Source organism: Rattus rattus, chromosome 11, assembly GCF_011064425.1.
Source record: "Rattus rattus isolate New Zealand chromosome 11, Rrattus_CSIRO_v1, whole genome shotgun sequence".
Lineage (NCBI taxonomy): Eukaryota > Metazoa > Chordata > Mammalia > Rodentia > Muridae > Rattus > Rattus rattus.
In genome coordinates this window covers 754,539-781,003 of record NC_046164.1, presented here as the reverse complement: position 1 = coordinate 781,003, position 26,465 = coordinate 754,539, and the positions used below count along the sequence as shown (strand labels likewise).

Sequence of the window (26,465 nt, the reverse complement as noted above, 5' to 3'; positions counted from 1 at the left end):
GAGTCCCTGTGAGAGTTCACTTGCACAGGTGATGGGACTTGAAGCCATTTGAGGAAGCAGGTGTGACGATCTGGAGGCGCCAGAGACCACACACCGCTGCCTTCAAACATTTAATATGGAAAAAGGGATTGATGCAAAAATGCTTGAAACTGGTTGCTCTAAGTTTTGCGTCACGGAAAATTAAAGGGTGGACACTCGGAGTTCTACATAAATAACTTTAAAAATAGAGCTAAACAAGGGGAACATTCCCTTTTAAGCAAAGCAAAATTTCCACACCTTAATGACTGCTCTGGGGTTGGGGAACCACTTCTCACCCATGCTGTAGAGGTGATCCTTATATCAGATACCTGAATCATTCCCCACCAGAACATGAGGCTTCATTCAGCCCTCAGAGGTTTTTATGTTTTTAAGACAATGTTGTGAGTACAGTGCATCTTATCATATCCCACAATTCCTCCTGTGTGCCCCCAACGTCTCCCTTTCATATTTGTGTTCTCTGTTTCTATTATTACATGTGTACATATGGATACCACACACACACACACACACACACACACACACACACACACACACACACACACACACACACCCTACTAGGCTGTTTGCACCACCCATACACATAGCAATACCCATACATACACATACATACACATAGGGGTAGGACTGACCTCTGGCATGTAGGCAACCTATAAAGACACTCATCCCTGAGGAAAACTGACTCTTCCAACCCTCAGTAGCTGTTGGCTTCCTGAAGCTCAATAATTACAGCAAAGGTCTTATGGACCCTCTTGCCTCCAGTACTGTTGACTGGTCTGGTCTTGTTCAGATCTTATGCAGTCAGACACAGCTGCATGGCTGTTGGGAGTTCTTACGTATAACCTCTGTCACGACTGTTTCGCAGCTGACCTCCTGATTCTCTGGCTTTCACAATCTTCCATACCCGCTTCCATGATATTCCCAGAGGTTTGGATATAATAAGGTTGTTTCCCATTTTAGAACCTACACCTCGAAGCTGGCTACTTATTCTCTGCATTTTGACCAGCTGAGGGATGAGAACTATACTGCTTGCAAAAGCCCTTGACTACCAAACCTTTTTACGAAATAAAAATATAGCAACATGTCTTCAAGTTAAGGGGGTGCAACTCAAAATATTTTTTTTAAAGATAGAGGAAGAAACGTGGAAAATGCATTTAAGTCAGAGGTAGTATATGGAGGAGCATGGATGTGAGCAGATTACCTAGCGCTTGACAGTCTCAGCATCTGAGGCAGAGATCAGGAAATCACAGGGAGGACCTTGAGACAATACCCAGGCACCCTTTGAATGTGAACCCTGCTCTTGTGTTTCCAGTCCAGAAGAGGATGATACAAAAGCAGACATTGTTATGGTGTTCCAGCCTCCTTCTACAGGGCAAGGGACCATAGGAAAAGAGAAGATGCATAGCATCTTAAACCAGAAGACAAGGAACGCAAGAGCTTTGCCGGCTGATGTCTCTGTGATTCAAGTTAATGGTAAGTAGACTGATTCCCACATGATACAAATCTTCATACACTCATAAACTCACTGTGTCATTACCATTCCAAAGAATAGTAAGAAATTGTATGGAAAATAATTCAACCTAAACATGAAACAATTCAGGTTTTGATTATTCCCAGATGAAAGCATGTCCAACATGAGTCATGATGTGGTTTTCCTGGAAGTAACCGATCGGTGCTCAGTTCTCAATAAAAATCATCTTTACAGCAAGCAGGGTTAATCCAACCCAGCCACTGCCTCCGTGATTAATCACGTGAAATTAAGCAATAGTTGATTTCTGGGTGGGACCTTCTAAAGACACAAACTCATCTGTAGCCTTTAAAAACATAGGTAGTTTCTGAATTTTATGGTGTTAGGAAGTTCTTCTTCTTCTTCTTCTTCTTCTTCTTCTTCTTCTTCTTCTTCTTCTTCTTCTTCTTCTTCTTCTTCTTCTTCTCCCCCTCCTCCTCCTCCTCCTCCTCCTCCTCCTCCTCCTCCTCCTCCTCCTCCTCCTCCTCCTCCTCCTCCTCCTTCTTCTTCTTCTTCTTCTTCTTCTTCTTCTTCTTCTTCTTCTTCTTCTTCTTCTTCTTCTTCTTCTTCTTCTTCTTCTTCCTATAGTATTTGGAAAAAAGATAACCTGCATTTAGAGCCACTGAAACTATCTGATAAATACTGCCTTGAGTATCAGTGGGGAAAAACAAGTGACTGCAATTTGTATATTACTGCACTTTTCTCTTTCTGTTTATCTTCACTCATTACACTAATACCACCTCTCTAATTGTACAAAATCCATCTCTATCCAGGTCCATCTGTACACTTTACATACAGCAACGAGTTTAATTTAATATCTTAATGAGGGATGGAAATTCTTTTACGTTGCTGTGAAATTTTTAAGGAGCATAATAATTAAAAGGCACCAAGATTTCAAATCTAGCCATCTAGTTTATTGATGGGCATAATGAAAAGGGGGATTTGAGCCTAAACAAATGTTGAAATCCTATGATCTTTGTCTCCTGGGAACTCATCCCTCTATCAGCATGTTTGAGACTCTGAGGAGCCCACGTAACCAGAAATCTACTTACTCTGCAGACCGTGTGCAACCACAACATCTACTTCTAGCAGACAGGTACAGATTATCTCACAAACTCCACTAGACACCAGATTTGTGACAGTAAGAACAAGTGATTTGTGTGAGAAATAAAACAGGGTGCCCTGCCCTTGTAAGGGTCAAGCTGACTTTTGAAGAGGAAACCTCATTAGGAAATGAGCCACCAAGGTAATGGATGAATGGGTGCTTGCTCATATGACATAAACGAGTTGCTAAGAGCCTACATCTACGGACCCCTCCCAACTGGAAGGAAGGGACTTGCCAGAATTGTGATCCATTTTAAGTGTTAGAGTTGTGAAATAATATCCGTTGTCATGAGCTACATGATAGGCTGTCTGTCATTTCCAATAGTGAGTTAAATTTTCAGGAACTCAAAAGTCTACACTATCCAGAGATGAAGCTTCACATAGTCCCTGACCACCAGGCCTTCCTGTTCCATTTGAGCTTGGCTTGTAAGTTTCATGTACCTTAATGATTGTACTATATTTAAGACGAGGACATTCCTATAGAGAGCCTGATTTGCATTACCCAGTTTTAAAGTCCCTTCATTACTGCCATGTACGAGTAATTGTTCACCCCTGTGTGTGTGTCTTTTTTTCTTAAAAGCTGTAAACGTGCAATGGCAAGGTTTGTTCTTTTTGACAACACTAAAGTCTGAGGAAAATATATAGGAAATTAGAAAACAGTACAGCACTGGAAAACTATTACTTCAGACTACGGAAAATTACATGCCCTTTGGAAGCTGATTGACTAGTAGGAGAGAGAGCAAAACTATAAATAAAGGCTGCAGAATTCCCAAATGCACAGTGTTTATGAGCAGCTAGAAAAGAACCATAGCTTACAGAGCTCATATGCACAGGGAGCAGGTGTGTGTGTGTGTGTGTGTGTGTGTGTGTATGTATGTGTGTGTCTCTGTGTGTATGTGTGTGTGTCTGTGTGTGTATGTGTCTGTGTGTGTGTGTGTGTGTGTGTGTGTGTGTGTGTGTGTGTGTCTGTGTGTGTATGTGTGTGTGTGTGTGTGTGTGTGTCTGTGTATATGTGTGTGTATGTGTGTATATGTGTGTCTGTGTGTGTGTATGTGTGTGTATGTGTGTGTGTGTGTGTGTGTGTGTGTGTGATGTCTTTCTATCTCTTTCCACCTTGTTTTTGTTTTGTTTTGTTTGAGGCAGAGTTTCCTGCTAAATTTGGAGTACAGTGTTTTTGCCTAACCTGGCTCGGCAGTGAATTAATTATATGGCGCCTACTGTTTCTAGCTCCCCAGTGCTAAGGTTACGGGATCCCACTATGGCCATATCCAGACTTTTACATGATAGTTAGAGCTCCAAACTTTCTTGTGTGGATGCTAAGCACTTTTCTGACTGAGCTCTCTCCATTCTCTGTTAAGGCAGCTTTCACAGGTAAGAGCAAACTGGTAACTGCTAGGAAAGAGAGTCACTTTTCTTTCAGAGTATTGCTCCTAGTACATTGGCCACGTTCCTGTAGAAGGCCACACGTCCAAGAGTATGTGAGCAACAAAAATGAAGGCAGAGGTAAAGGAAAGAAATAAAAAGATACAAGGTTGGGTGGATCAGGAGGGGATGTAAATCAGGGAATGAGGTGGGGGAGAGGTAACACGATCAAAACACATTGTACGAAATTTTCAAAAAATTGAATAAAACTATTCCATCAGAAAACATTTTTATTTGAGAACTATTCAAAGAATTAGAAAATGGCAGAACCTAAATTAAATCTACATGTAACTTTTCAGCTCAACGTTCTTCCATACTTTAACAAGAATCTGTTTTATTTGAATAGTTAACTGGGCAGTGTGGATCCTTCACTAGGTACAGTGTTGGGAAAGCAAGGGTACAATCAACTTCTTTGTATCTCTAAAGTCACTACTGTTACAAAACAGCTCACTGTCTGTGTCAGAGGCACTGTGCCCCTTTTCTTATCACAAGAGCTGTAGTCTGCAAAACTGCTATTACGGCAAAATTTTCTTAACCTCCAAAAAGTATAAAAAGTTTTTTGTGCCTTGGAAAGAAAAAAGTATTTTATAAACATTGGAAGTATTCATCTAGAAACTGACAGATAACCTTTTAAACATTCTCCCTAAAAAGAAATTATTCTTAGAAATCCAATTCCAGAGCCAGGCAAGGTGGTAGATACCTTTAATTCCAACACTCAAGAGGAAGAGGCAGTTCCCCTAAAAGTTAAAGCCAGGCCAGCATAAATAATGAGGTCAACCAGGGCAATGGAGCAAGACTCTGTCAAAAGCAAAAACAGAGAAGGGAGAAATGTTATTTCCAATGATGCTGCTATAGTGCTTGCCCTGGAGTCATCCTTGGAGATGGACATTTTGTATTTTCCTGATACCAAATCAATGAAAGTCTAATCAAAACATTCTAATGTGTAACCATGAGCCTTGTACCTTGCTTGCTACTCAAAGCACCCGTGATTTAATGATAGGTTGTTGGGGTAATGAAAAAAGACACATTCGGAAATTTAACCAAAGCAAAGAAGACAGAGCCTCTGTCTTCGTCATTTGTCTATGGTCATGACAAGGCATCATGGCAGTGGCAACTCTCAGAAGAAAAGAGTTGATCAGGGCTTACAGTTTCCGAGGGTGAGTCCATAACTGTCATGGTGGGGAGCATGGCGGTAGGCAGGCAGACATGGTACTGAAGCAGTGGGGGACAGCTCACATCCTGAAATGGCAACTGTGTGTCAGAGAGAGGGTGAGGGGAGAATGCCAACTGGAAATGGTGCATGTTTCAAACCCTCAAAGCCTGCCCCCAGAGGTATACCTCTTCCACTAAGGCCATGCCTCCTAACCCTTCCCAAACATTCCCACTAATGGGGGCCAGTCATTTAAATACACAAGCCTACAGGGTGCCATTCTCATTCAAACCACCACATGCTCTTTCCAACAAATATCATCCTTTTGGTGGAAGCAAGCACCCAACTTCTCTAGGGAGTTGTAGAGAAGCATACAGATAGGTGGGCACCCAGGGGAGTTACAAATTCAGGATACACCACCCTTATTTTGAGCAGAATGCTGATATACTGCATTGCTACATGGTCTGGGCTCTGTAAATCTCAAGAAAAGTTATTGATAAGGAAGTTTTGGAATTAACATTTTCTTTGTACCCTTTCCAACGAATCATTAATTCTGCCATTATCATCAAGACAAAAAGAGTACATTTTCTCAGAATAAAAGGGGCAGACAGCAACTGGTCATTTCTTCCTCAGAAACCTGAGGGGGATAAAGGCAATCAACTTTCTTCCAGAGGATGAGGAAGGAAGCACTCAGCGGAGATCGGTCTTTTATTAGCATTCGTGTGTGTGATTGTGTGTGTGTGTGTGTGTGTGTGTGTGGTGTGTGTGTGTGTTCTGTTCAAGAAACTTACAAACTACTTTAGCTAGAAAATCACATTTCTTCCATAGGCTAAGCACTGAAAACTACAGCAATTGCATCTTTACTGTGACCGGTGGATGTCCAAGGTTGACATGGGGTTCATCATTTTTCAAGTTTCTGCTTCATAAAGGTCATTGTCACCAGCAACTCATAAAACTCATATAGGACTTGAGTTAGCAGAACGGCAAATTATAGTTTTCCCTCAAAGAGAAAAATAGGTTGCAGAGACTATTTGAGACTATTATCACAACCTTCTTCTGTGAGTCCCTTTAACCAAAATGTCACCAGTTTTTATGCAACTTCCCCCATCACATTTCCCAAGCGTTACTCACAAGTACAACTTGTAAATATTCATTGTTTCCAACATGTTATTTCGTAGATACATAAAGTTCGTTTCCTTTGTCAGATTTCTGACTTTGTTGGAAATTGGCAGAATTTAACCCTAAAGAAGATCTCTCACAGTATTCAGCTTGTATTATATATTGATATGTGAGCGTTTCCTTTTCCCTTTTTGCTTATCTTTTGAGAAAGGGTCTGTCTTGTGATTTTCCTGAGTTGCAGGCAGGTGCCGCTGTGTCCACCTAAAATATTTTCTTAATCCACAGCATGTAATTGGTTAGGAACATGTCTGAGAAGTACTTTAAACACAATTTATGTTGGAGATTCTCAAAGTCTTTTTCATCCTAAAGGCATTGAGAAAACAAGCTTATATGAAATCTTAAGTAAACAAAAGAGACAAAAGCAGGCACGTTTTGGTTGAGACAAAGTGTGAGGCCTAGGGGCCCATGCAATTATTCTCTCTTCTCATCCTACAGTGGAATCCAAGAGGATTCACCCTGTATTCCTGGAAAACCACAGTTCTGCATTAATAGAAACTATTTGTGCATTTTATTTATCCACTATTTTTATCTAACACAATATTAGTTGAGTAAGAAATTACCCAACTAATTAGATGCTGCCTCTCATATCCAGTGTATGTTAGAAACCCAGTGTCCTGACTAGTCTGTTTGCTGAACTGTCTAGAATCCACAGTAGTTAGTGACCTCTGGAAATTCCTGGTTATTATGATGAGCCAAGAGAACATCAAGTCAACTCTTACTATATTTTGGATTTGAGCAATGTGCTCAAACTAACTGTCCAAGCATGCAACCCTAGTTAGTTTATAAAAACAACTTCAGTTTCTACATCGGCAATAGTATCTTCAAATATCAGCTTATAATTTCTCATCCACACTCATATCTTCATCTCAAAGACTATTAGACAATATGATATATGTTTTTCTAATTCATAATAATAGGATATGTGCTTTTCTAATTCTAAGACTAAGAAAGTTAAAACAAAATTACATGTTTCCAGTTTTGAGTGGGTTTACTTTTCTAAGTTTTAAAAGGGGCTATGAGACCTGCTTTCTGCTGAAATTAAGATGATACAAGGGGAAGAAATGAACCCATTATCTGAGACTGACTACTGAAATATACTAGTATTATCTTCATGCCCAGAAGTGACTTTACCAATCCATAGAAACTCTCTGTGGCCTGAATTTTGGGAGACTTTACAAGTATGATTGGTGTCTTAGTTAGGGTTTTATTGATGTGAACAGACACCATGACCAAGACAACTCTTATAAAGGACAACATTTAATTGGAGTTGGCTTACAGTTTCAGAGGTTCACTCCCATATCATCAAGGTGGGAGCATGGCAGCATCCAGGCAGATATGGGGATGGAGCTGAGAGTTCTACATCTTCAACAAAGGCAGACAGGAGAATACTATCTTCCAGGCAGCTAGGAAGAGGGTCTCCAAGCTCACCAGCACAGCAACACACTTCTCTAACAAGGCCACACCTGTGACACTCCCTGGGCCAAGCACATTCAAACCACCATATATGGTAAAGAACTTGAAGCGAGTCATTCCTTTGCTTCTGTGTCTTGCAAACACCTGTACTACTTTTTTTTCTCATTTCTGAAATATCTTTTAGCATCTATTAATACAGTGGCCAAAGCATTTCATGAGCTGGTCATACCACTGTGACTAAGACATGATCTTATTTAACCCATAATTCCAAAGTAAAAGAGGTCAAAACTAACTTGGAAAAATGCTAATATAGTATGACAAATGATTTAAGAAAATATACAGTGCTTTAGGAGTCTAACAGAGTTAGCTAAGCTGGTCTTGTTGTGATATAAAATAATCCCTAAAATAGGAAGAAGAAAGTCTGTGAATCAAGTGGCTGGTAGTAAGTATATAGGACAAGGAGACCAGGCAACTGGAGACATCATCATTTCCTACAAATGAAAAAGTCTGCTTGGCTGTAAGAAAGACTTGGGAGCTGGGAGTATGGGGAGAGATGTGACTAATAGTCATGCATTAGAGTCCCCCGGAAAGAGTTTTACTTCATTCGGAGGGCAACGAAAGTTTCCTACATTTCAGAAAGCCCATTCAATGTCCAGTGCTGCAAACAGAATGCAGAAGGACAGGATTGAAGTGAGCAAATGATGTGGGAACTCTTCTGTTTTTTCAGATGACAAAAATGGTTGTCTACCTGAGAGTCATGGTAACATGATGGAGATTTCAGAGACGGCCATGTACACACATTTAATTTAATGTACACACACACAATTAATTTTTACTCATATGAAGAAAAGCCAACCTACTACATTTTCTTTTTCTTTCTTTCTTTTAAAAACACTATGACCTTAAGAAGCTCTTGTCTCACAGCAGCCCCGAGTACAAAGGCAGCGTCTGAGGTGATCGAGTTCATGTTTATTCTTGTTGATGGTGGATGTGAAGTTTATGTGGAAACATCCTAATGACTGAATGACTAGCCATGATGCATTAGTCCTTGGACACCTTAGAATATAGTCACTATAGAAAGGTAGACATCAAACGGGTTTCCACCAAACAGACCACAGCTTAGCCGGCTAGAAGGAGTTGTCCTTCTGATGAGGACTCCATGGTGACAGCCCAACCCCATTGGATTACTCACAATTGCAAAACAATAATCTTGGTGGGAGCTGCAAGAGTAACTGTATAACTGCCAATTGTGAGTCCATAGTTATAGTTTAGTAAAACTTCACAAACAACAGATGTACACGTATACAAAGCTTGGACTAAGCAGTGCATCGATGCATAAGGAAACACAAAGAATGAAGAGCGGTCATGCCTAAAGAGTGACAGGTACAAGGTCTGCATTGTAATATTCTATGGGATCCTCTGCATCAAAAGCTAGACAGACGCTTCTTTTTTTATCGGACATTTTATGTACTTACATTTCAAATGTTATCTCCTCCCTCCCTCTCATCCATCCTCCCCCTCCCTCTGCTTCTGTGAAGATGCTCCCACTCCCACTTACCCACTCCCACCTCAACACCCTGGCATTAGCCTACAACGGGGAACTGAGCCTTCAGAGAACCAAGGGTCTCCCCTCCTATTGATGCCAAACGATGCCATCCTCTGCTACATATGTGGCTGGAGCCATAGGTCCCTCCATGTGTTCTCATTGGTTGGTGGTATAGGACCTGGGAGCTCTGTGGGGTCTGGTTGGTTGATATTGTTCTTCCTGTGGGGTTGCAAACCCCTTCAGCTCCTACAGTCCTTTCTCTAACTCCTCCATTGTGGTCCCCGTGCTAGACAGACGTTTCTTATAAATGGTTTCGTCTCTTTCAGATTGCGGCAAGCGAGCCATCCCATTAATTGCCAACAGAATAGTGTCTGGAAACCCTGCAGCCAAGGGTGCCTGGCCTTGGCAAGTTTCCCTTCAGCGCAACAACATCCACCAGTGTGGGGGCACACTGATTGGTAACATGTGGGTCGTCACTGCAGCGCACTGCTTTAGAACGTAAGTTATTGAAGTCAAGCCAGTCCTCAGATTTGCTTAAAACCTTGATCATTTCTGTATTCTACTGCCAATCAAGTCAAATAAGAAAATCTTCCTGATCCTTGTCTAAAGGTTGATGTTATACTTGCAAACTTATTAGGAAAGTCTGGTATGAATAAAGGAGTGCTGAATATTATCCCAGAATCCATTAATTAAGTCTTCAGAGTCTAAGTAAAGAAATTGCATCGATAACAGAACACAGCAATTTACTGATAAATCTAGCCCCTTTTTAAGTAATGCTCTCCACTTAACATTAACGCCTGTTTCATTAAGCACTTGGTCAGGCCCACGAGGATGCTAAGTAATAACCTGAAGATAAAGTCTTCAAGAAGGGCAGGGAGTGGGTGACCGTTGCTCAGGTCAAGTTTTAAAGCGCTGGCATTTGTAGCCAGAGTTCGATTGTGATTGGCATTACATCTTTAAAAAAAAAATCAAAGCCAGAATATATGACATGTGAGCTCTAAGCTGTCCAGATCTTACCTGGGAGAGTAAATTCTGAACTGGGTGGCATACTTAAAGAGAGCTTGACAAGATGGAATATCAATACAAAGCGTCAGATGACCAAGGGGCAGGCTGTACGCCACCTGCCTTGCCACTCAAAGGGCAGTTCAAGCAGCAGCGCCCACCTTTTTAATAAGAGCCCCAAATCATTGGTGTGCACATGAATACCTGGGAAACATCGCCCTGCATGATGCAATCTCATGCTGAGAAATCTCTCATACGGATCATAGAGTTGCATTAACTGATCTGAAGTCCTGTCCTGTTTCTGGAAGAGACTTAGAGAGTCAAGAAAGAACTTGCCAGCAGGCAGAGCTGCTCAAAGATGAAAGGGATGCCGAGGTGAACAAAGGGATTCCGAAGAGGAGCAAGCCTCCATCTGCAGAGGGATCAGGCAGAGGCAACGGAGAGTTGACGGTGGCTTCCCAGCAGCAACCAGCGCAGTTATGAAGCTCCAGGGTGCTACAGGCACTTGATTAGACACTTCATATAATTCTTAGAGTCTTCCCTCCGTGTAAGGCCTGAGGGGGAAGCCCTTTTACTGAGATGTGAGTCTAGAAGTACTCAGAAGTACAGATTTATAAAACAAACAAACGATAGAAAATACCATGTCACTGTTTAGTAGAGATGTCACTTAACAACATAACAACAAAAACTACCCTGTTATCTCAAGCTAATAGTGAGTAAACATGAGAAGTCATTACACGAAAGATTGACATCCCAAAGGGATGTTCTAGCATCAAAAGATATACATACATAAGTGAGATACATAACTTCCACTTTTAAAACATCCAAGAATTCCACTCTCCCTTAAATACTGCCTAGGCATTTTCTCTCTCCCTGTAAGAAACTCTGGTCCCTGCCTACCTCCTTTCCAGCGTCATCTTCCACCGTTATCCCACTGGTGTTGTGAACTGAGACCCACCTGGAACCTTGTCTCCCACATCATCTCATAGCTGACTCCCTGCCACCAGCTATGTCTTATCCTAAATCTACTCTTTTTCAAAACAAAACCTCACACTGGTGCATTACTCATCGTCCTCTTTTATTTTATTAATCGTCTTTAGAACTCATATTATTTGTCAACATTTTAACGTATTTTATAATTTGTTTCTTTTCAACCAAAATACTCGAAGTTAAAATTTATGTTTTGTTCACTTGCTTCACATGCATAATTAATAAGTATTTGCTGAGGGAGCAAGCGAATAATATTGTATGTGCTTTACAGTCCTAAAACTCAATAATTAAATATTAAGTTTACCAGCAATGTGCTATTGGTATATGTTCTTATATTTAAGTCGTGAGCAGCAGACATATTTAAATAGCCAATGAGACTATAATTACAACCAACTATTGTCAGGGTGGCATGTTCCTTTGCATTAATTCACGTAAGTGCTTGTTGTTAATTCATCTAAATGTAGAGTCAATGGATACTGTGCCTCTCATGTATGCTGCTAATCTTTTCTAGCAATGCAAACCCTCGCCAATGGACTCTTAGCTTTGGAACAACAATAAATCCTCCCTTAATGAAAAGAGAAGTCAGAAGAATTATTATGCACGAGAAGTATCGTCCTCCAGCCAGAGACCACGACATAGCTCTTGTGCAGTTTTCTCCCAGAGTCACCTTTTCAGATGAAGTACGCCGAATTTGTTTGCCAGAACCCTCTGCCTCGTTCCCACCAAATTCAACTGTCTACATCACAGGATTCGGAGCACTTTACTATGGTGGTGGGTACCTCAGAACAGCAAGCAGACCCCTCAGCTCTTTAACAGAGTTCTTTGATCAGGAGTATTTTGTTGCCATCCCTTTCCGCACAGCTCGTTCTGTCAGTTGGTGCTCTTGTTTTTACAGGTAACAGAAATCCAACATAAAGAAGAAACAACGCAAATTTAGCCATTGTAGTTCAGTAGTCCCCTGTGAGAAATACAATTTAAATATAAGGAGAATGCAGAGTTTAAATGATGTTGCTGAACCCTGAACCACTAAAGCTTTGTGCCTCCAAGTCCTTCTTCCCCCTAGATTAGCGTCACGATCTGGAACTCTAGCTCCACCCAGTGGCAGAAGTGGCTCACAGCGGTTCAGGAGTACCGGATTGACTGACCAATTTAAATATTTTTATGCCTATGCAGCTAGTTTAATGGTGGCTAAGAATAAAACCAATGGAGAGATAAATCATCAAAACCTTCTTACCCTCCCTATAACAATCCAACTTTATTACTAACCTATAATGATTGTTGCTGAATGCTTTCAGTCATTTTCGGACACACTCTGGATTCTAGAGTGTACTTTGGGTATATAAATAAATACTGCTAGGGGGTTTAACTTCAGTCTTGAGAAAAAGCAAAACAGGCTTCCGAAAATGGGAACATCCATTCAAGGCAGTCTGTCTTATGTATGTATACACAATGAACTTCAAGGAAGAAGACTCTAATCTCAGGTTCCACCAAGGAACTAGGAAAACACTTAGACAAACATCACCAGGCTTTGAAGACTCTAGATTTTCTTCAGACATTCTCCGCAGTTCAGATCCATCTTAGGCATGTGGAGCATACGTTGCTTTCTTCATGGTTATAGTACTGACTGCAGGAAATATTACCCATTGTTTCTTAGTTCCAGCAGGATAGCAAGGCTGAGACCAACCATGTCTGCACATTAAGGCTCTCTCTGTAACATAACCACTGGTTATTAGGAAAGGGACATGGTGAATACCTCTTGGTATAAGAACACCCTCTTCTGGCAATAGTTTGAGGTTGGAACAGACACATACCTGACAGACTACATTGTGACTAGGAATAAGATTAGACATTTACAAAACAGTCTCCCTTGAAATAGGAGGCCATACATTAACGCCAAGAACTTATGGCTTACTCTCCAGGAAAGTCCATTTCCATATATGAAAAGTCACCATTAGTAAATATGAAGTAATTGAGGTCTTACGCTGTATGTTCTAAGACAATATGAACTCCAACTGGAAAACAATAGCAAAAATAACTGGAAAATGTCCAGATGCTTAGAACTTAAAGGACCCATTTATAAATGAAAGTCTGGGGGGGGATCTCTTAAAAGTACCTAGAACCAAATTAAAAATACTGTTTACAGAGTGTATTTGTTTTTACTTTAAAAAAATCTCAAATATATAAGCTAAGTGTCAACTTTAATGCACTAATAAGGATGAGAAGATAATCTAAAACAAGCAGAATGGAAAATAATGAAAATGAAAAAGTAGAGAAAATGGGCAGATAAAAATGAAGCTTTTTGATATAAATCAATAATCTTTAAAGAAGTGCCAATAAGAGATCACAAAGTAGTCGGGAGCTGTTAGGATTTAGAGGTATAAATTTTGGAACTATGCCTTTTTAATTTTATTACACTTTGCCAAGAAGTTTGCTATAAAAGTAATTAATTTATCTATCACCTAGAAATTATCAGTTGTAATGTCCTCTAAACCTTCCCAAAGGGGAAATGGAATTTTTTAAATTGATAATACAGATATAATAATAAATATCTATATTTATATAGAGACAAAGCATTTTATAGACATAATCTTATATTGGTAGAAATCTATATCTTGATGCAGAATCAAAGTTATATTTTCTTACATTGGTACAGAATTTGTATATTGGTACAAGTTTAAGGTTTTTATTTGTATACATCTTTGTATATTGATATGAAATTTAAATTTAATTTTGTTCCTATGCAACTCATTTAAGAGTACAATGCTTAGACTTGGTCCTTTTAATAGCTGCTATTACAAACTATTTAAAATAATTAAACAATACAAGTTAATAGTCGCATAGTTAAACTCGGGGTCATATTAGATTCTGATTTAGTTAATTACAATAAAGTGTTCTCGAGGTTATTCAAATAGTAAGTAGCTAAAAAAATCAATATTTGACACTTCATTTGTGCTATGTATAAGTAAAGTCTTCAAAACTGTCAGAGATCCACAGAAATATGGCATTTCATGTTATTTCATTATTAAAGGGTCTTTTAACTACAAGACATGTCTACTCCAACATTCCACTTCAAAGACAATATTGAGCATCAATACCTCCATGTAGAATTGATTTAAATAGAGCAAGCTAGCCACTGGGCAAGAAATGCCCTAATTTTATCTGCAAACAGAATGCTGTCCGAAAGGACAAATGGACAGGAATAGTCCATTACTAAGCTCTGCCAATACAGGGTAAGCTAGTCCTTCATAATTCCTACTTCACTTAAGGTCGACCAGATATTCTGGGCGGGAAGGCTGAAGACAGATGTTCCAACATTATAAGGAATGTTGGGGACTACTCAGGCAGTCAGCTGTCTCTGTCATTTGTATAGTTTTGGAAGTTATGTATTTGTGCTTCCTGAATACTCAAATAATATTTAATCCCTTCTCAAATCTCTAACAGGGTTGAAGACTAAATAGTTATAGTCTCACAATTACACTTAAGTTGTATAGCCTTGATGATGTTCCAAATTTAAAAGGATGGTTTTCAGATGATAATACAAGTTAAAATCAAACATGATTTAAATATAGAATTGTAAATTCATTAAGCTAAGATAGATGATAAAATATTTCATCTAAATTGCCTAATATGATAGGCTAGCCATTATAAAAATATATCATACATTATAATTTACATAATTGTGATAACTGAGAGAAAAGACCCTTTCATTGGACTAAAAGGAGAAATTGTTGAGGTTTGCCTTTTATTGTGTATTGTAATGCAAGTGTGGACCCCCAGGACCTCAAGTCTGCACTAGCCCCTGTGACCCTGCCCCCAAGCTATTTCTGATTGGTAAATAAAGATGTAGACAGCCAATAGTTGGGAAGAAGAAACATAGGTGGGGTTTAGGTTTCCTGAGCTGGAGATCCAGGGATGAACCAAGAAGGGAAGAAGAGGAGTACAGGAGGAGGAAGGAGAAGCTGCCGTGGGTTAGGTGAGCCATAAGAACATGGTCCTGAGGACTGGTCAATTGGAGTTAAGAGGAGTCCAGACGAAACATAATAAATAGTAATAACTCTGGGTTATCAATAGGAAAGTAGATTCTAATAACATGGAGGGTAGGTATTCACCCAACTATTGGCTTGCTATAAATGTAAAGATTGTGTATGTTTTTCATCCAGAAACTACCAAAGTTCTACCCAAGGCAGGGTAGAAATCCCGAGTCGGGATTTAATAATTTCTACAACAGGTCAGAAGTTCAGGTTATTGGATCTTCTTTTCTGAGTTTGTCAGAACAGTGGTTTGGGCATAGCCTCATCTGTTGTTCAAGATTCCCTTCCAGACTGGGTGCTTAAATTCTGTTTCTTGCATCTATAGAGCTTGCCTCCTCAGCAAACATGTGTGAGCAAACATGGAGAAATCATAAACCTCACCTGATTTGACCAGGTCTGCCTTGGATAATCTCCCTTCTGATAATGCCAAGGTCAATCTGGTTGAAAATATTATTTTGTATAAAAATTTCTCAGCACTTTGACACATATAACTTAAACTTAATTATTAAAAAAATGATTTTCATCATGTTCACTGAGTCCATCCCATGCTTGGGGAAAGAGAAATTACACAAGAATCTTGGGGCCATGCTGGAGTTCTGCCAACCAGGGTATATATCATGATTTCTTATCTAGTCCGTGGTTGAGAAAAATAATTTAAGAATGTTTATAATATTCTTCATTTTCTTCTGCTTCTGCCTGTCATGAGGACCTAGCTTAGACTGGATCCCTACATTTTTTTCTGAGACAAAGCCATTGTCATGTAACATAATCATATACATAAAAGATTTTTAAAAATGTACAGGACTGGAGAAACATAATTTAAGAGGTACTTTATCAAGCCAAGAAACAATACCAACTAAGCATGTAGTTTCTGTGGAAACAATCTGAAATCAATAAATACACATTTTTTAAAGATTTTTTATTTATTTTACATATGTGAGTACACTGTAGAGTGAGTACACTGTAGCTGTCTTCAGACACACCAGAAGAGGGCATCAGATCCCATTACAGATGGTAGTGAGCCACCATGTGGTTGCTGGGAATTGAACTCAGGACCTCTGGAAGAGCAGTCGGGGCTGTTAACCACTGAGCCATCTCTCCAGCCCCCTTTTTTTTTAAAAAAAAAAAGAATGCTGTCTTTTAAAAATAAAGACTGGTTTGAAGGCTCTGCAGTTAACAGCACTGTTGGCTCTTCCAAAGGACCCAGGTTCTGTTCCCAATATTCACCCAGCAGCTCCCAGTCATATATAACTCCAGCTCCAAGGGATCCAACTCTTCTGACCTCCACAGACGCTGCATGGATGCAGTGTACAAGCGTACAGGCATGCAAAACTCTCACAGACATAAAACAAAACAAAAAAAATCAAAATCAATAAATACCAGTTAATTTTAAAGTAAAAATTCAAAGATTTTCCAGAAAACAAATGGCAATACTGCTTGTAGATGTATTTAATAAAATGAATAATACAGTTTAGTTTGTTTGCTTGTTTTCTGGGACAGGGTCTCACTGTGTGACCCTGCCTGTAGAACAAACTGGTATCAGACTTGTAGAGGTACACCCATCTCTGTGTCTATGGGTATTGATAAGGGTATTTATAGCATACGCCAGATTTTAGTTAGCATTTTTTTTCTAGGACCGCTCACACTAGCCTTAGTCTGGGTAAACAACTCTCGAATGAAGACGGTTAGCTCAGAATCTCCTTTCCTCGGTCCATCTAAGACTTATTGAAAAGTGGTGAGAATGCTTTGTTTTTGTTTTTTTCTCTAAGGGGAGTCCCAAAATGAGCTCCGTGAAGCCAGAGTACAAATCATAAGCAACGACGTGTGCAAGCAGCGACATGTGTACGGCAATGAAATAAAACGCGGGATGTTCTGTGCTGGATTTCTGGAAGGAATTTACGATGCCTGTAGGGTAGGTTGGAGAAAAATAATTCAAAGTCACTAACTCAAAATCTTTTTTTTTTTTTTGCCTAGCCCAGGAAATACTCTATGTTCTTTATAGTCACATGGGGCATGCTGACATCTTCAAATGTGGTAATGTCACATACACCTAAGGACTTCCAAGTGTTTTATTATTGAAAACCCTGAAACAAAGGTTTCTTTGCAACCAAACACAGAATGTAGTTGTCTTAGTCCGGAAGCTCTCGGGATAAGAGCCTTGTAATGACATCTTACATTCCAACAGGCTCACGAATTACAAAGGCAGCAACTGTGTACAGTGAGCTGCAGTGCTCTAAGAATGTAATGGAAAAGAGGTCGTCTCCCCTTCAAGAAAACGTTCTCAGAACAAACATCAGAGAAATGATGCTTTACTGAGACCTAAAGAATATGTAGCACTTATGCAATTACAGAAGAGGGGAGAATAACTACAACTGTGAAGATGTCCACATTTATAACATTACCAATTACTATAATCTGTAATTGGCAACCCCAAGCAAAGCACAAGCAGAAGGGTGCAAAGATTGATTAGGTATACTTGTCAATAGCCTACAGATCTTTACAGTGTTTTCCCCGGTCTTCCAGAATCTGTGTGGCACGTATATTTTCTGACAAAAAAAAAAAAAAAACCTGAATATGTTTCTTGCCATATGCAAACATTTTCTTTTTGAGATGAGACCCTTGTAAACATCAAGGAGGTCAATCTGCACAGTGAAATGAGAGTGTTGGTGGCATGGGTTGACAAAGACAAAGAGATGACACAGAACAAACTGTTGGGGGAAAAAAAGAACAAACATTTATAACACCCAAGCCAGTTCAGAACAGGATCTAACACATAGCTAACCTCTGTTGCCAAGAGTGTGACAGCTATAATTTAGAGATCCAAGGGACAGGCAGGAAGAGGTGAGCGGAAGCTCATCAAAAGGCTTGCAACTGATGGGGAATGATAATTCAGAGATCCATGGAAACATGTGTGGCTCAGAGGATTCACTGGGATTGGATTCAAAGAAATATAAGAAAGTCTCTACTCACAGAAAAAGTCATTGGAAAAGTGGCTCAAGTGCTGGAGAACAGTGACGATAACGGGGTGCCTGAGCAGGACTTCAGAGCCTCTGATAAAACAGAATTACAAGCACCAGAATGAGCCTGGCTTCCTTACATCGCCAAATGCTTATCTGGAATTCAATAAATGCCCTTTACATAGAGAAGGGAAAGGAGATGGAGGGGAGGGGGAGGGGAGGGGAAGGGGAGGGGAGGGGAAAGATGAGGGGAGGGAGATAGTGAGAGAGCAGGAGAAAGCAAGAGTGAAAGTGAGATTTTCTCCACCAAACATCTAGGTAAACAAAATCCAAGCACAGACTTGCTGATGAGAAACCCTGCCTTCCAAAAAACTAAACAGGTTCTCACAACTTAGACTTGCAATTTTGTTTATGGTTGGAGCTCAGTTAAGAGTTTGATGAAATAAAGATTCCCTTTGTAATCACTACCGGGCACTGTGGGGAGGGCGGGGTTGGAGGTGGTTCTTAAGGAGATGCTCAAATCACTGCAGAGCATAGCGGGTGGGAGAAGTTATCCTCATTTGACAACAGCTCCCAACGGAAAAATTCTCATCTCCAGCAGAGTTTTTCACTGGCTCTACAAACCACACTGGACCCCCATGCCCAGCAGTAGAGAGCCAACACAAAACAACTCAATCGTAATTTTGGAGACTTTCTTTTTTGTATCATGTTTGGGCATTTTCTACTGTACTGGTCTTTTTCTTGTATGTTATGGGTTTTATTTACTTATTTGGTGTTGGGAATCTATACACACACTTAGAATAAACTAAACGGCTCATCAACTTTCATAAATGAGAAACCGTGTAGCCAATTGTTTTTCTCATGTTTACTTTCAGGGTGATTCTGGGGGCCCATTGGTTGTAAGAGACGACAAAGATACCTGGTATCTCATTGGAATTGTGAGCTGGGGAGACAACTGTGGTCAAAAGAACAAGCCTGGGGTGTACACTCAAGTGACTTATTACCGACGCTGGATTGCTTCAAAAACGGGTCTCTAACTCGCCATGGATAAACTCGCTAAAGAAAACAGTAGCATGATGGTCATATGTATATAAGAATTCAGACATTCATTTGGTGGCCTTGGTACAATGAAGTAAGATTAAAGAGCTGGACCTAGCAACACGAAACACATGATCTATTTCAGAATCACATATCTGTGAAGGGATGGGTTGATTTATCATCGAAAAATGCAGTAAAAATATTCATCTCCTTAAACCAAGCTAACTAGAGTATACACAAGATGCATTCTGTCGTTTTGCAGACAGCCTGGGAGAGTTTTAGAGTAGGTTTCTCCTGGGTTCCCTTCTAGAGAAAAATATTTTGAACCTTCAGATACCTCCAGGTGCTCATACAAGTCCCTATGACTTATTCGAAATTCACAAACATCTTTTTTTTCTTCTTCACATTCCTTCTAGATTTTCCTAAGTTTTTCCATCACGGGAAATAAGTTTGTTACCTCTATATGTATATCAGGGAATTTAGAAGAGAAGACTAATCAAAATTCTGTGGCAAAATAGAGCAAAGTTACTTTAAATTTTGCTGGGAATTTTTCTGTTTTTTTTTTTTCCTATGACTTTCTAGAAACACAAGCATGTAAACAACACTCATATCACCATACTGATTGCATAGATATGCGTAAGATAAATATTGATCGATATTTTATATAAGGGAATTACTTAATATATAATTTTTATCCTGAAAAGTTGAGAGGGGATGATGACTTTGTGAGCTGTCCCAGCACAGGTGTACAAGAATTTGACATTTTGAATGTGCACTGACATATTTTGGTCACCAGGGGGAGATTTTTGTCCAACATTATCTTAGGGTCAAAAGATTGAAAACAATAGGGAATTTGTTAACACGTAGAAAAACATTTGTTTCTCCTCACAGAAAGGAAATTTTGTTGCCTTTATTTCTACCATCAAGTTTCCCCCAAGGTTCATATTTTGGTTATTACAATCACAGGACCATACAGTATGAGATGCGTGGATTTGCAGATTAAGGTGTATAAACAGCTTGACAAAGCTATTTTCAGTTTTCATCCTTTGTTGTCAAAGTCACGTGTCCCCTTTCCTTACAAAGTTTGTTTATGGCCGCTGTATTTATTGAAGGAGAGTACCTATGACATTTCTCACTAAGTGCTATGGGATCAGTTTTTAAACTAGGAGACTATTACTATGACTACTCACTTCAAAGCAAGGTTCTTTCTTCCTATATGTAAATATCCATTGTCACATAAATTTTCTGAATTGTGGTGGTTAAATGTGATTGTGTTTCTAATGCTAAGACTCAGTCTGGTCTTAGAGTTGTCAATAATGTCCTCCAAACTGTCTTCTGCAGCATTCCATTCAGGGTTGTGTGGGAACAAATACTGTTTTATCATTTTAAATCTAATAAAGTTGGTGATCAGAGCATTCCATAGACAGTATCTCTGAGTCTGTGTTCAGGCAGCAGTGTGGGTCTTTCAACTGATATCAAGGGTTACATTCTCTTTTATAAAAATAAAAAAAAGCCAAGGTCATTCTCAGCTTCTCAGGAGATTTGAAGCCAAACTGGGTTGTGGGAGACTTCGTCTCAGAAAATAACAAAACCCAGCAAAAGAATCACACTCTGAAGATTACTACTTAGGGTAACTCTGAAGAAAACAAAACTCTTAACCTTGGTGCTATTGAAGCTTTTCCTGAATCAGTCTTGATTGCGGGGAGCTACCCAGTTCAGAGGGTTCACCACGCCCTCTTTCATGTCTGTAGCTCCCCTCATCCACAAATTTTGATAACCAAAAGGACCTCTACCTCTACGTATTAGCGAACATCCTCCGAAGGATGAAATTATGCCTCAGGAGAATTGCTGTTTTGAAGGCGGTTGATCACTTTTAGAAATACCAGGAACAGGGGTTGGAGATTTAGCTCAGTGGTAGAGCGCTTGCCTAGCGAGCACAAGGCCCTGGGTTCGGTCCCCAGCTCTGAAAAAATAGAAAAGAAAGAAATAAAAAAAAAAAAGAAATACCAGGAACTGAAAGAGGTGACATTGGGTATTCAAAAAACACAGTATCGTTGTCAGGGGCAATAGCTGGATGGATGAACAGTGCCAGTCAGTAGGTGTTTCAGATACAGGCTCATCTCCCCGCGCAAAATGAGCCCGGAGAATTTCTACCTCCGAGGTGGGAGGTCACAGGTGGGAGACTTTAAGTGAAATCTCCTGAGGAGGTGAAGCTGAGGAGCATGGGGATTGGTTGAGCTGAAGTGAGATACTGGTGGGCGGGCATGATAAACACGCATAACAGAAATGTACGGAACTAGAAAGGAGTAAATATCATTAAATTCCTTTGCCTAATTATCTTCTCTAAATATAGTGTGCCATACAGCACCAAGTCACACTCCAGGCAGAGAGGTGGACTCCAAGCTCACTGTGTGGAGGGAGAGCACGATTTCTGCTAGTCCGTCTACCCTGACGATAATACACAGGAAGAAACAGAATACTTTAATGTCATAATCTCACACACACACACACACACACACACACACACACACACACACACATTGAAATACATAAGTAATGATTAGATTGAAGATTGAAGTTTTTCACTTATCCTTACTGAGTGTGATGGAATAGTTTTATTGTTTCTTTGACTATGAAGCTAGTACCAAGTTGGCTGTAATCTACTAAGTCATCACCTTCAGAAGATAATCTGAATAGTCCTTGCTATTACCCATTCCCACCTAGTGTTACACTGCTACTCTCCTCTTCCAGGGCTCTCCTGGTGGTATTCACTTAATGAGTAGTTACCAAGTTGGATGACCCCATAATTTGGTTCCCTTCAGTCAAAATATCATTGATATCACTTTTGCCTGAGAATCAGCCATGTATCAACCAATGGAATTTATTTTTGCTCGTGACTCTGCCTCTCATGAACACGACTTCCTCTTTTGTCCCATTTTCTTTCGTGAGAACAGCTTCCTTTTTTGATCACACTGCTTTGCTTACTGTATAAAACCAAGATATTTTTAAAAGTATGTCATTTTTATTAAATTATTTTAATTATATTCCAAAAGTTGCCTCCCTTCCTGGACCCCCATCCCTGAATTCTTCACCCCATCCTCCCTCCTTCCTCCACCCCACCTCTGAGAGGGTGCTCTCCTTCCTGTCCTCACCCCCACCAGCATCCCTCTTTCCTGGATCATCAAGTTTCAATAGGATTAGACACATCCCCTCCCACCGGGACCATACAAGGCAGTCCACTGCTACACACATGCCCCAGGACCATGAAACAGCCCATGAATACTGCTAGGTTTTTGGTTTACTCTCTGAGAGCTCTGAGGGGTCTGTGTTAGTTGACACTGTTGTTGTTTCTATGGGGTTGTAATCCCCATCAGCTCCTCAGTCCTCCCCCTAGCTCTTCCCTATTGGTACCCAATCACAATCCAATGGTTGGCTATCTCTGCTTTTGTCTCAGTCAGTTGCTGGTAGAGGCTCTCAGAGGACAGCCATGCCAGGCTCCTGTCTGCATGCACAATATGGCCTCAGTAATGGTGTCAGGATTCGTAGTATGTGCATGGGATGGATCCCAAGTTGGGTTCATCTCTGGATGGACTTTTCTTCAAGTCTCTGCTGCATTTTTGTCCCTGCATTTCCTTTAGATAGAAACAATTCTGGGTTAAAAATTTTGAAGATGGGTGGGTTGCCCCCTGCCTTGACGAGGGCCGTGTTGGAGTGGTTATTTTGGCAGAGGTCTCACCTGTGTCCCTGGTTACAGCAGATCTCCTGGGAGACAGGGAGATTGTGAAATGTGGAGGGGGGAGCAGACACTCCAATCTAAGATTAAGTTTTATCTTTGCATGTAATGTTCCTCTTACTGTCCCAGGCAAAATTGTTCACTATATAAATCTCTTGTAGTAATTTTTCTCTTTCTCCAAATCATTTCTAAACCTTCACCGTGCATTGTAGTTTTTATATAAGTGTATAAACTCTTAAAGTGTTTCATATTCCATAAGGCTTAGGAACTGCTTGCTTTGTTTCTTTCTTTCTTTCTTGTCTCACACAGTACTTAAACAATACTCAATATATGTTTTAGATAATTGGTTAGTGAAAGAACAATTTCAGAAAGGTTAAGTAAGTCAAGAAACCTCTTTCTCAGGTTACCTAGCTCCTCTCTCCATTATTTCCTTTACTAAATTATTGAACTGAAATGGTCCCATTTTACATATTTTTGAATGTTCCTAAAGACCCCCTGCTCTTAACCTATGCGAAAAGCAAGAAATCCCCTCATACAGGTCAACACTCTTTCTGAGAACTTGTTATTTCAAAATCTTTCTCCATATCTCCACATAGGAACATACCTGAAATTCATACATAGATCTAGAAATTAGGCCAACAAGCATATCTTCATTCTGAAGATCTTTACAAACCCTTTGTTTTCTTTATGGAATCTATCACTGTCCTCCGTTCTTGCTCTTTGTTGCAAATATTTCACAATTCTGGCACTTCTAGGTGACCATGATCAACATACATCATTTCCTTTGAAGCCTTTCCTTGTTGACATTTCCTAATAGCTATAAGAGAAATAAAACTGATAGTTATATGCAATATATATGTCTTTAGAGCTCATAGAAGCAAGGGGATATAAATTTCATAAAACAGAGATATTATACCTATAAATTTTAGTTTTTCACATAAGATTGCCTTTTTATTTATATTAGTGATTAGGACTTAATGGTAAGCTTGCTTTTTCGTGTGGGTTTTGTATTCATGAATGTGTATATGATTGTTCATATGTGTGTGAGCTCATGTGTATGCATATGTATGTGTGTGGATGTATATGGAGAGGCCCAAGGTTGTTACAGAGAATCTTCCTTGACTGCTCTTGACCTTATTCACTGAGGCAGTGTACTGGCTGGTTTTGTGTGTCAACTTGACATAAGCTGGAGTTATCACAGAGAAAAGAGCCTCCCTTGAGGAAATGCCTCCATGAGATCCAGCTGTAAGGCATTTTCTCAATTAGTGACCAACAGTGAGAAGGCCCGTTGTGGGTGATGCCATCACTGGGCTGGTAGTCCCGGGTTCTATAAGAAATCAAGCTGAGCAGGCTAGGGAAAGCAATCCAGTAAGCAGTAACCCTCCATGGCCTCTGCATCAGCTCTTGCCTCCACGTTCCTGCCTTGTGCGAGCTCCTGTCCTGACTTCCTTTGGTGATGAACAGTAATGTGGAAGTGTAAGCTGAATAAATTGTTTCCTCCCCAACTTACTTCTTGGTCATGATGCTTTGTGCATGAATATAAATCCTGACTAAGACAAACTGGTAACTGAATTGAACTCACAGCTCACCAATACAGACTAGTCTAGCTAGTCAAACCCCTTTGGGAACTCATGTCTTTGATTTCTGAATGCTGGGATTATAGATGAGACACCACACCTGCCTGCCATTCAGGCAGGTTCTGGAAAGCATACTATTCACTAAGCTTGTACACTAAATTTTAAAAATTAATTCTGGAAGCCCAGGAATCCAATCTCATGAGAGAAATCACTAAACAGAAGGAAAAACACTTTACATGTTATATGAATCCAAAAGTACAGTAACAGAAGTGATCTGGAAGTCAAGGGTTAAAAAGAGACTAGAAATTTGAGTTAGTACTCAGATTCTCAATATAAGCAGGTGCTTAGAATATCCATCTTAAGTCTTTAGCATGTTATCATTCTGATTTAGTAGTTAAAGCATCATTTGTACATAAATTGAGGATTTTAGAAACATAAAGTTAGAATTGCTGTGAATTATGGTTTTATGAAAAACTCATTTTAAAAGTCATCTTAGAGATTTTTAAACTAAATATTTTATCTCATGAGGAAGAATATCTATACACAAACTACTTAGACACTAGAAAATCTGAAAGCCAAGAGGATCAAGAAGAGTGCGGAAATTTGAAACTGAGTTATCCAAGCTTATGGCAAATCAGACAGATTTTAATGGAGTAATACTACTGGCCAAAGTTAGCATAACTAACGAAACTATCTCACTTTTAGTCACTAAAAGACATCATGTATGTTTGGTACATTTCTTCAGCATGAAGTAGCACTGACATCTTCCCTCAACCTGTACACTGCTACATAGACAAAAATATTAGTTGGGAAATTCTTCATATTTCAGATTTCTGCCTCTATTAAACATTGCTTAGATTTTGAGATAGAAGTAAGAGTCCTAGTCAGTTATACACAAGCACCGGCTTAGAAAGAAAAGGTCAATGTTGATGATGAGTAATGAAGAACACAGTAATAATTGCTAACACTTCAAAGGAACTCTTCCAACAGACCACTGGCGTCTGAGACTGGTCAGAGATCATCAGACATTGTATTCTACACAGTGGACTATGCAGAGTTTGGCATACCATTTAACCTGAACTTGTTGACTCTTTATAGCCTACATCTTCCTCAAATGGTGTACACATAGAAGTATATATATGGAATCCCAGCACATGGGGATATAAGGAAAGATGATGGTGAGTTTGAGAACAGCCTGGGATACATAGCACGATGATGCTTCACAAAATACAGAGGAAAAATAATTTTTAAGAGCTACAAGGACACCAGGAGAATGTAAAAATGGTTTAGATGTTTTAGAAAGCTTGGTATTTTTTTTAAACACATAACTCATCAATCACTGTCTTTGATATTCACCCACATGACCCCAAGATTATGTTCATACAAAAATTTGCACACAGACATTGGCAGCAGTGATTAATTTTCAAAACACAGAAGCAGCCAAGACATCCTTCAGAAAGTGGATAAACTGGCACATCTGGACAGGCCTTTGAGAACAGAAGAGCATTGCTAAATGAGAGACACGTATGAAAAAGCTATGTAATAGTTGAACTTAACTCCTTTGCTTTAGGGAGATGTAAATTAGAAGGATATTAAAAGGTTGATGGTTCCAAGAGGTTAGGGGTTGAAGGTAAATGAACAAAGAGTTGGACAAGAAAATTTTAGGGAAGTGACCTATCTTCCGTGAAAATATAACGGTGGTTATAAATATTTGCACATATGTTTGAACCCATAAAATTCCCCACACAAAGAATGAAGCCTGCTGTACTCCTAGTGAGAG

General features: G+C 39.7%; 1 protein-coding gene across 1 annotated transcript in view; it reads left to right on the top strand.

Annotated features, from left to right (window-relative positions):
* Tmprss11a (transmembrane serine protease 11A) overlaps positions 1-19,374 on the top strand; it is a 38,407-nt gene extending 19,033 nt beyond the window's left edge. The window contains exons 4-8 of the mRNA XM_032915987.1: positions 1,349-1,509; positions 9,684-9,855; positions 11,861-12,120; positions 17,150-17,292; positions 19,213-19,374. Of these exons, the coding sequence (XP_032771878.1) occupies positions 1,349-1,509; positions 9,684-9,855; positions 11,861-12,120; positions 17,150-17,292; positions 19,213-19,374 (898 nt within the window). The remainder of the gene's footprint in view (positions 1-1,348; positions 1,510-9,683; positions 9,856-11,860; positions 12,121-17,149; positions 17,293-19,212) is intronic.
* The last annotated feature ends 7,091 nt before the right edge of the window (positions 19,375-26,465 follow it).